The sequence below is a fragment of the Lygodium microphyllum genome, chromosome 10 (assembly GCF_053477565.2).
Source record: "Lygodium microphyllum isolate KBCC chromosome 10, Lygodium_microphyllum_v1.1.10, whole genome shotgun sequence".
In the NCBI taxonomy this organism is placed as follows: domain Eukaryota; kingdom Viridiplantae; phylum Streptophyta; class Polypodiopsida; order Schizaeales; family Lygodiaceae; genus Lygodium; species Lygodium microphyllum.
The window spans coordinates 111687516-111698896 of record NC_141144.1 but is presented as its reverse complement, the minus strand read 5'-3'; the positions used below and the strand labels follow the sequence as shown (position 1 = coordinate 111698896).

The window sequence follows — 11381 nt, the reverse complement described above, 5'->3', positions numbered from 1 at the left end:
CGAACTCATCTTGATGAAGAAAGGCTTGTGGTCAATCACAAGTGGTCAAGTTGTTATCAAGCTCGAACTTGGTGATAGCTACATTCATCATGTTGATAATTGTGAAATCTCTCAAGCAACATGGGATCGGTTAGAAACCTTGTTTGGAGCTCACTCAAAATCCTCCAAGTATGGTTCGCTGATTGAATGTTTTAGGCTTGAAGTGAAGAGTACTACTTCACTTGCAACTCATTTGAATTATATGGAAAGCTTGTTGGCATAAGAGTAGTTCAGTTCTCAACTGTGTGTATTAATCATCCCCATAATAGGTATACACTTAGATATTATCATGTTTTGTCTACTACTAGAGAATTCAAGGGTTTTTACCTGGCATTATTGTAAACGGACGCTATGGCAGTAATGTTTGGAGGATGTTTTCACCTCCAAGAAAAGTGGTAACTATTTTTATTATGAGTTGTCAAGAATGGATAATAAACAGTGTAGGGAGATTCAAGAGCATTAAAGTTATGTATAAGGTTGAATATGTACATTAGGCTATTAATACATTGGCTAAAATTACAACAATATTTAATATTGAAAATAGGTCTAAAAATCATGTCATTTATGTATGTAATTTGGATATGTTTCATGTCATAAGTAAATTTTCTGATCAAGAATATAAGGGGATGCAAACGTGGGTTGAAGTGCTTGTGGAAATAAATTATAAATCAATTGATAAAAAGTTTAAGCATGTGGCTTTGCCTTTGTCCCCTGATGATAGTGATGGGCTAAATGAGGCAATTTCCAAATAGCCAACTCTACGTGACCTACAAGGTGTGGGGCATAAATTCACTATAGAGTCATTGAAAGAGTTGAAGGTTAGATACGATGGGTTTCTCTTACCACCAATAAAAAAGGATTGTTTTATGAAAATTTTAGCATAGCATGGGAAGATTTTTGCTTTTCAACCTGCTAAAATTGGATGTGTTGATCTGATTGTTGTAGCTCCTATGGTTATCTTTATAGTTCTGCATGTTCCATGGGATCTTAAACCGATTCTTCTACCTTGCTTTGAGCCTAAATAGTTCCTATGCCCCATCTAAACAACATACAATTCTTGAACCTTGCTATTGCACCTAAACAGTCCCTACGCGCAAGAAAATGGGCCAAGTTACAGAGTAAGTTTGATCAATTGGTCCCCATGCTTCTCGAAAGGCACATACCCGCATGTCATCTAAAAGTTCGATGCCATTGCGACGGGCGCATTGGAGAACGGACATGGTTTTCAAGTAGGCTAGGAAGTCATGGAAGGTGGCCTCCTTGGTGGTGTGAAAGGAGAAAGGGCCGGTCCCCAAGGGATTGGGAACCCCCATAGGAACGGGCTCGAAAGGGAAAGGCAGGTTTTGGTATTCGTCGTCGACGATGGCGCGGGCGCGCTCCCAGTGGGGGGCGCTGTCGCGGAGGTACTCCTGGAAGAGGGCGTTCACGCGGGGGTGGGCGACGGTGGGCTCCACGTAGCACCAGGCCGCCAGGATGCCGCCGGGCTTGCGCAGCACGTGCCTGGCCTGGGAGTAGAAGAAGTCGAGGTCGAACCAGTGGAGGGCCTGGGCCGCGGTCACCAGATCGACGGTCCCCTCCTCGCCAACTGTACGGCGGAGATCGTCCGGCGACATGCGGGCGGGCGTGCGGGCGTATCTGATGTTGGACCGGCGGGGGGCGAAGCGCAGCTGGTTGTCGCTCACGTCGGTGGCGATGACCTCCTTGAAATGCTCGGATATCTGCAGGGGCCGTTGGATCGTCATGCATTGGAGACCGTCGGATCAAATTCAGAGAGAGAGAGAGAGAGAGAGAGAGAGAGCCACAGCCTACCGCAACCGCCGCCTGCCCGCTTCCCGTGCCCACGTCCCACGCTCGCACGTGCTGAGGGGTCAGCCCCGTCACGAAGGAGATGAGAGACGACGGATACGTTGGCCTCGCTGCCACATACACAGCCGCTTGCTGATCAAACAGACCCGCCATTGATCACCAAATGCCAGCTTTCTGTCTTTGAGAGACAGAGCTCGTGAGTGATATTGTTCCCCTTCCAAAAAGTCATAAATATACCCTCTTCAAATGCTTTCCTTACTTGGTCCCCAAGTTTCCCCTTCTCATCCACCTTGGCCCACTCAAGCCCCACATGCTCCATTACCCGAACAGGAAAATTCTGGCCAATCAATCCTCTTGGTTTGGGGAACGTTCTAAAGGAGCGCGCAAAATCCCTTCAAATGATATGTCGACTGGTAGAATCTCTCCTAACTATTGAAATTGATTAATCTACATAGATAGGGAGTCCAAATGCAACACTTAAGCTCCAACTCCTTGCCACGCCTACATGGCACCTACATGGCAACTACAGGTTTATTACAAGAACATTCATTGTTTTTTGACGAAGATTTGGGTGGTTGCATACTTAAAAGAGAACGTGTACAAGAAACCCTTGTGGATGCTATTTTTCAAATACCCATAGCCTAATGATGAATTGCATATGCGGCTGATGGAAATCGACTCATGTGAAAGTGAGAAGGGGATGGTGATAGCTTGTGCACATGATCAAGGATAAAGCACTACAAAAATCTGATCGGTTTGGTATCAAACCACTTTCATTTGCATTGGCAAACAACTCGTCATCCAATTATGTTTTTTGGATGATTTTCCATCCTTCTCATGATTGTTTTCTCCTCTCCACCACGAGTCAAGTGCAATGCTCGCCTACTTCAAATGGTGGTTGCAAACACCTATTACAAATGTCACCACGCTTGATAGCACTAAGGCCATGTGAAGGGTCTCCATTGATCTCAAAAATTAGTTACGATTCTAAAATAGTTAGCTATGTGTCTAAACTTAGTTTGGCACGAGCACCTTTAAAGACATTTTGGTAAATGGTTGCTTAAGGCTTAAGCTTGGTTTTTCATATATAAATGGAATTCATGCACCATGAGTATACACTCTAGCTAAGAAAAAAGCACTAGGCACTCCACACCTAAGACACATAAAGCGCAACTGGCCAATCCAATGCTTCACACCGATGTTATTGACAATTCAAGTACTTCTCATCCTAAGACACACAAGGTTTATGAGAGGAAAAATAATATAAAATCAATTGTTAATGAGGTAATTGAAGGATTCAAATTTTAGATTGAGAAGGATAGAGTGCTATCGCTTTAAGCCTTATATATCAATGGTTATGTGAGGGAGAATAATGTAGAATATATAACTAATAATAACCCTCATACCTCATGAAATTTAGTCATTTTTTCCTCTAAAAGCATCAATTGCAACAAAAACTGAATGATAAGCATGATTATATGAGCATTTCCATGATCTCCCTCACCCTTAAGATGTATTCGCAGTCTTGAACTATAAACATGACCAGAATTGCTATAGATATTCCCAAACAGACAACTCTCTCTCTCATTCCTCCTCTTGAGGCTCAAAATTAGTTATGACCAACATTATCATGTCACATTTTGTTTATAAGCATCAAGAGGATGCCAAAATCTAGAATAGTCCAATTCATTGCCATAAGGGCCATTGTGCTACTATATCTTGTGTTTCAGTACTTTTTTGGCATAAGTTAAAGATTGTGGGTGGGGAGCATTGCATTGGTGGTGCCAACAATGCTAACTTGATGAAGTAAGGCAATCTTCGCTCCATCATTTGCCATTAGAGGTGTTTTGACCATTCAAACACAAGGAAAAATGGTAGCTCAATGGAAAAAGAGTAGCCTCTATAGATGTGTGGAAATAAGAGACTCATTACATTGTGACCCTTGAGTCCCACTATAGGTGCACATGTACTTAGCAAGAGGTTGGGTAGCAAAGCACTAATATTCAAGAGCAACTTTAATTTTCTTGATAGGGCTGAAAAACCTTCTAAAATTGATTTTGGTAAATTGTAAATCCTATCTTTACTTGGATTTCAAGTTGGAGTTGGAGCCACCTAATCAAATTTTTTATTTTCTTAAAGTGGCATAGTGGAATCATCTATTTTAAGTTTAGGGTTGCACATAAAGAGGTAAAACAAAGAAAGCATGATCAAGGGTCACTCTCCTCACACTTCCTCACCTCCGTCCACTATTTCTAAAATATTCTTATATTCAAGTGACCTTCATGGTCATCTTGGAATGAAGCTAGACCACCACAATGTGGATGGCTTTCTAAATATATATCTAGCTAGGTGACTACCCTTTGAGTACACATCCAAGCCAATAGTCATAGCAATGATCAACGTGCTTAATAGTGGAGGAATAACAAGATAAATGTTGGTGTAATATATTATAGTGTGTGTGTTATAGTGTATGTGATTGCTAGTCAAGTTTAGACATCTAATCTCTCAACCCACATATCATATTCTTGTAGTATATATATACCATTCAATTGGGTCAAAACAATTAAATATAAAATGATGCTTACTAGTAGTGAGAAGACGATTCTTATTTAAGATTTTTACCTTCCATATTTAGGCCTCTAGCTTTCCACCCATGGGCATGACTCTCTACTTATCAAACTTGGAGGACACCTATAGTTAGCCACATTCATATCATACATCATTAGCGAGAGTTTGAGGTTATTTTTTAGCCTTTTAGTATGTAGAGAGAGAGTGCACTCCACCAATGAGGAGAAGCTTCCATGATGGAACCTTTTTTTTGAAAATCATTTTCGTAAGTTCGAAAAATAAATTTAGCATTTTTTATATTGTTAGCTTATTTGAAATGAGTAGAATAATTATCACCTTTTAGCAATAAAGTGGAGTGACTGCCATTTTCCAATAGTAATATTCTATCCTAATATTTCAATCGTTTCTCTTATTGAGGGGAAAAGAGGTGGCCAAAGCCTCTCCTCATCCAAAATCTTCAAGTACCCAATGCTCATTCCCTCTCTCTTGCCTCTACTCTGCAACCTTTGGAGTTTCTATTTGTTTTCTCTCCACTTAGCCGTATGTTTCTGCCCTTTATCTTCCTGCTCCATGGAGGCATCTTCTTGATGCAAAAGACTTGGTGCTTCCATCGAGTCCATAGTCACTTTCTATATGCTTGATGAGTAGGAGAGGTGAGTTCCCTTGACCATAACGAAGAAAAGTTGGATTATCATAAAGCGAAGAAAGCTGAAGAGATTATCGATAGCCAACCTTTTTTTATCATGCTAGAAGGGTAGGGTAACACATTTTAGGCTTGGTGGCTCCAAGAAGATAATCAAAGAAGTGTGTGTGCAACATGTTTTCATGCATAAAGAGCTTCACCTTGATCTCGCTACCTATAATTTCCCTCTCCATAGACCCAAATGTTTGTGCATTTTGGTTGCATCTACTTTATGGTATGAATGAAGGCTTGTGTTTCTTTTTCACCTTGTTACTTTACAAGACCATTTGATGTTAATAGACTTATATCCATCAAGCATTTAGGAGTGGCAACTAGTAGAATGTGTGGTAGATATTCTGGATGTCATTCATGACTTTGTTGAAAAAGAGCTTTACAAGGGAAGGACCAAAGAGGCATTGGTTGAGAGGGAGATATTCATTTACGACCACTTTTACATACAAGCTCCCTCTGAGACAATGGGGAGCCTTGTCTAGCCTTACCCTCCTAAATTTCAAGAGCAAAGAGTGGCCATTACTAGATTCTTGAATAAGAGAGAGTTACAAGTGCAAAATTTTTCACGAGGTCCAAAAATGCCCAAAGCCCAAAATTTCAAATAGGCAAAGCAAAATATCAACTTTTATGCCTATAGCCATTTTCATGGACTTCTTCTCTAGCACAGAAGTTCGATCCCTAAGAACCATGTTCCTAGTGAAGCCGCTAGATATAGATAATATCCTAGAGTTTGTGGATATAGGCTAGGATACAAAGGTACAAGATGGAATCACCTGCAAGGTGCAACTAGATTCTGTTGTCTGCAAGTATATGGTTGCTACTCAAACCTTCATCATGAAATTTTTGTAGAGAAGGTGGTACCACCACTAGACCAAGGCATGAGGGAGTTTTCTGGGAAATCATTACAAGATATTACTTTTTAGATGGATGGTAAAATTTTGATCATTATGAAGGTAGGGTCAATGTGCACATTATGATAATTGAGGATGGACTTGCACAATGAAGACATCCAACTTTCTACTTCGTTTAGCTTCTATGTTAATGATAAAAAGGTTCATTGCTGTTTGCATTGTTTATCTTGCTTTACATTCATATGATCAAAGGAATTCTTCGCATCACATTATCTCTAACTACTCTCTCAATGTCTACCAAGTCCCAATAAGAAAAGAAAAAAGCTTCACGTGTAAAGAGATAACAAATAATGTTGTGCATTTACGTTGCCATTTGCAACCCAACAAAGCTACTTATGATAAGTGCACAGTTACAAGATAGTAGGCACCTACTTGCAATATTCAAGGAGATACACCTAAAAGAAACTTGGTCTATGAAAGAAAGATACATGTCATCATCACCATACCTAAGAATTCTATCTACACTTAGCAATCACTAAATGAAGCTAGCCTTACTCTTATTACATAAAGAGATATAGCTGCTGCAACAACAGTGACATAGATAGACAGAGGTAAAGAGTAAGAACACAGAAATAGAACATAAGATGTATAGACATAAAATAGAATAGACTAAAGTTTAAGCATCACAATTAGCATTTGGATAGCACATTCCCTAGATCTTAACACTTATTTTGTGTGGGAACTCTCGCTCAATTGCCAAGACCTATGAACTGCTTATTGCTTCAAGGGTTTCAAGCCAAGTGCAATGGTTACCTCTCACATAGCAGTGAGCTCTTTGACATCTATGAGTGTAGTGAGGTTGCCTCCATGCTCAATTGAGTGGCCTCCCCCCTCAAGCACTCTGGTAGCTCCACAATCCAAGGTGCAAGCTCAAGCAAGCTTGGTCCTCAAGCTCCATGCTCCATTGCCACACATGAGACATGGAAAGAGAAGAGAATGGGAGAAGAAGAGAGGAGAAAATGGAGAGCTTCTCCACCACACGGTCCCTCACCCTCATATACACACTTCCTCACTTCCTCACACTCCCTCTCTCAAGCACAAACTCAAGCAAGCAAGAAGAAGAAGAAGAGGAGGAGGAGGAGAGCTAGTTTGGCCGCACACAAGAATGAGATTCTTCATTCACTTTTTGCCTTTTATACAAACCCTAATCCCCTTGGGTACCCACCCCTTTTTTACATGATCAGACATTTTAGCCCAAGTCCTCTTTCCCTATTCCCTTCCTATTTACATTGTTCCTTCACCCATGCCCATCTACATTAACAAATTGCACAAGAGGGATCTTGGCGATCTCTTACAAAAATCTAGGGTGTGCCTTTGCATTTAAAATGTGCATTTTCTCTTTTGCACTTACCCTAAAATTTTAAGGTTGTCCTAGCACTTTTGGCATTTTTTTCCTCTTATTTCTTCAGTTGGGCCATCTCTTTCTACTTTGTCCTGTGTCTTTTAAATTTCTTCAGTTGGGCCATCTCTTTCTACTTTGTCCTCTGTGTCTTTTAAATTTTCTTTGCTTTTTTTGCACCAGGGTTTAAAATTTTCCCCTCCTATGCTGAGTGCCAATCCTATGGCACTTGTGTGTGAGGACTTGGGTGATTAAAGGTTTACCATGTGGGTCGATGATGGGGATTTAGGGAGGCTAGTTGTGGAGAAGAAGCATAACAAAATAAATGAGAGGTTGTGGAGGCCGAGAATAGATTGAATGGGTAATGGGGGCCTTTGATGTCGATGGTTGATCGTAGTTGTGGAGTGTACTTGAAAAGAAAAGGAAGTGCATTGCATGGGGGTGTATCTATCTCACTATGTAGTGCATGGTGCCTATGCTAGTAAAACTGGGAGTTGGGTCGAACCTCAGAAAAGTGTGTGGTGTTGTTCCACACTTGAGGACCTAGTTTGTGTACAAGGGGAGGTGTTGTGGGGGTGTGACTCAGGGAGAAAAGTCAAGCGCAAACTCCCTAGGTGTGTCATGTTCTTGATGTGCCCTAAGTGTGAAGTGGGGGGATAGGAAGGGCTAGGGGGTTAGGCACAAAGCCAGTTGATTGAGGCCACTGGATGCATCTAACTTGAGAATCCCTAGGTGTAGTATTTGTGGCACTCTGATGTTACATGAGAAAGCTCTTTGTTCTTTTCTTTTTTCTTCACGTGGGTTTTTATTTCATTTTCTCTTTTCTTTTTCTTTTTTTCTCTCTTTTTTTTGTTTAAGATACATTGGGAGGGAGTACACTAGACCTCTTCTTGATGCTCTTCAGTTGTTACATTTCGAGGGGACCTAAGAGATTTGCTAAGGAATTGGCTTTGCATGTAGCCCTTTTGGTTAATTCTTACATTGCGAGGGGTAGTAGAGAGGAAAGGATGATTCGATTTTGAGAACATGTTGTCACTCATATCTTCCAAAAGGCTTATGTAAAAAGGTGGCAAAAGAGCGACCCTTAACATCAAGCGGGTCATTGCACAACTATCTATTCCTACATTGATATCAAAATAGAGGGGTGACAAGTGCTCTTCTTGGGCTATTGGTTCTTTTTTAGTAGGATTCGCAAGAGGCGGACGTAATTACAAGTGGTAAGGAAAACGGGGTCAGGGCATACCATGAACTCATCCAAGAAGTGAGTGATGGAGGGTCACAAGTCTTGTGCTCCAAAGGTGAAGCATTCTTCAGGAGTGGTGGCATTGACATTTTAGATCAAAGGGAAGTTGTACCTACCATGCTTCTCCTGATCAAAATCCACACCGTGGTGCCTTGGGTAAGCCATGTAGGTGGGGTCATCCCTTTCATATGGTAGCGTGTTGCAAAAAGCCATCCATGCCTAAAAATTGGTGTCCTAGATCTTTTGATGCCATTTAGGTTGGGCTTCATAGCCTTTAACCTTTCTTGGCTGTTCCATGACCTTATCCTCCTAGTACTTTGCAGGCTCTCTTTTCTATAACATGGGATTTTTAACCCTCTCGTCTAACCACTGCTTTCCTAGCCTCTTTGCGACTGGGATGGCTCCTTCAATTACTTGTGGGGGAAACACTCGATTGAGTGTAAAAGAGTAGAAGAATTCAAATTCAAATGGCCTACACCCATTCTCCCATTACTCCCAATGGTTCAATTCTAGTGCCCAATTGATAGGCAGTTGTTCCTCGATTTGCAACATCTGGACATTGGGAATTTCTTGTGGTTTGGCATTAAACTTTTCCCTCGTGAATTCGACTAGCTACCTACGTTTTCTTTTGGTCTTGATCATTCTTTTCATGGTGGCAAGATCTTCTTCTTCTTGGCTATTAACCCCAATGCAAGACATAGAAAAATGATGCAAAAGAAAATTCAAGAAAATTTAAAAATATGGAGCAAAGCAGAAAAAGGCATCTTGATAGAAGGATAAGAGGAGAAAAGGCCAAAAGCACAATGGCAACCTTAAAAGTTGAGGCAAAGGAAAAGGCGTGTTTAAAAATGTAAAGGCGGGCCCAAATTTTTTGTAAAAGAGCGCCAGGCTACCTCTTGTGCAAGTTGTAAAGAGTAGATGGGCATAGGTGAAGGCATAATGTAAATATAAGGGAATAGGAAAAGTGGACCTTGGTAAGATAGCCAATCGTGCAAAAAAGGGGATGGGTGCCCAAAGGGATAAGGATATGTATAAAAGCCAAAAAAGTGAATATAGAAACTCATTCTTGGTGTGTGGCAAAAGTAGCTCTCCTCTTATTTTCCTCTCCTCCTCCTCCTCCTCTTATTCTCTTCTTCTTCTTGCTTGCTTGTGCTCATGCTTGACAGAGGGAGTGTGAGAGAGTGAGTGTGTGAGGGTGAGGGACCATGGCGGAGAAGCTCTCCATCTTCTCCTTCCTTCTTCTCTTCTCTTCTCTTCTTTTATCTTGCACACACGACTATGGAGCAGGGAGCTTGAAGGTGGAGGATTGAGGTTTCTTAAGCTCATATCTCGGATTGTGGAGCTAATATTGGTGTGCTTGAGATAAGGATACTCGATCGGGCATTCAGGTAAGCTCACTACACTTGTAGGCTTAAGAAAGCGTACGGCTATGTTGAGAGGTAGCCACCATTAGTATTCAGCTTAAAACCTTGAGCAATAAGCAGTCCATGGGTCTTGGCAGCAGTCGAGAAAAAGCTCCCACATTGGCCTTCTACTTTTGTTGATGGAGGTGGGGGAGGCCTATGTTTACCAAGTTGTGCCTTGGTGTCATTGAGTTGCTTAAATTGGGCCCTTTGTCCCTTGGTGGTTTTGCTTGGGCCGTGATGGCTGGCTGCCCTCCGTGCTCTTGCTCTCCAATTCCAAGCTGCTCTAACTCTTTTGTCGTCGAGAGCCCTACTTGCATCAAATCAAAAAGTCAGAATGGAATGTAGCAAGAAGGAAAAATATTCAAGCTGACAAGTTGAATAGTGTGATCTAGTCAAAACAGGGTTTCAATGGCAAAGAAGGTGGTTCGCATGGAAAACACGATAAAAACACACTCGAAAATCTGAGCAAAAATCAATTCCAAATAACTTGTAAATCGAAAAAAGGGATTTAAAAAATGAAAAATGTCTAAGGAATGGTGGGAAACACAGGTGTTAGGTTAGAACACAATTTTGATGGAAGAAATGTGCGTTCACATGAAAAATGATAAATACACGTAAGAAAACACATGTAAAAATTAATAATAAAAAATCAGATGGAGGAAAAAGGAAATATGTTTAGGGGGACAAATAGCTCAAGGCTATCTAACCAGAATGCTATTCTGACAAGAAAAGAGTGTATTCATATGGAAAAAATAAAAAAACAGATAAAAATAAACTTGCAAATACACAAAAATAAATCATGGCCAATCCATTCAATTTGGTGAATATATCCAAAAACTAGCTATCCTTGGAGCCTTCTATTCATACTATTTAGGAAAGAACTATACAAAAGATATTTGCTCTCTAAAGGAGATGCATGACAGAAGAAAGAAAGATGAACAAATAATATTTAGCTTGTTGGAATTCAAGATGACTACCCAGGATATCGGACCAAAGCATTGAGAGTTTGGTCCTAATTTTCGCCCAAGGAGGTTTCGCTCTCAGAGTTATAGAGGGATAACAGTCTAGTGATGGTGGTGGCCAAAGATCAAAAGTGGAGGGTTATAGATGCAAAGAAAATAAACATGTCTCACCAAATCGTCCCAATCCTAGAAGATCCATGGTCTACAAACCCTTATGTAATTGATGCAAAGGAGAAGGACACACTACAAAAGACTATCCTAGTCCAACTCCTGTGAAAGCTACAATCGATATCCAACAAAAGACCCAAGAATCTACCTTCAATTTAGTGGAATTGGAAGTTGTTGCAATAACATGTGCCAAGAAAAGAGAATCCACAGTTCCAAAAGAGAACATTCCCTCTGCCAAAATGGTA

The 11381-nt window shown here is 40.9% G+C and overlaps 1 protein-coding gene across 1 annotated transcript; it reads right to left on the bottom strand.

Annotated features, from left to right (window-relative positions):
- Positions 1–733: 733 nt before the first annotated feature.
- Positions 734–2057, bottom strand: LOC148030436 (uncharacterized). The gene is made up of 2 exons (XM_087686754.1): positions 1849–2057; positions 734–1757 (listed from the first exon to the last, which is right to left on the bottom strand). Exons 1-2 carry the CDS (start codon positions 1996–1998, stop codon positions 1116–1118), a joined length of 792 nt encoding a protein of 263 aa, XP_087542880.1. The 5' UTR covers positions 1999–2057; the 3' UTR covers positions 734–1115.
- Between the last annotated feature and the right edge of the window lie 9324 nt (positions 2058–11381).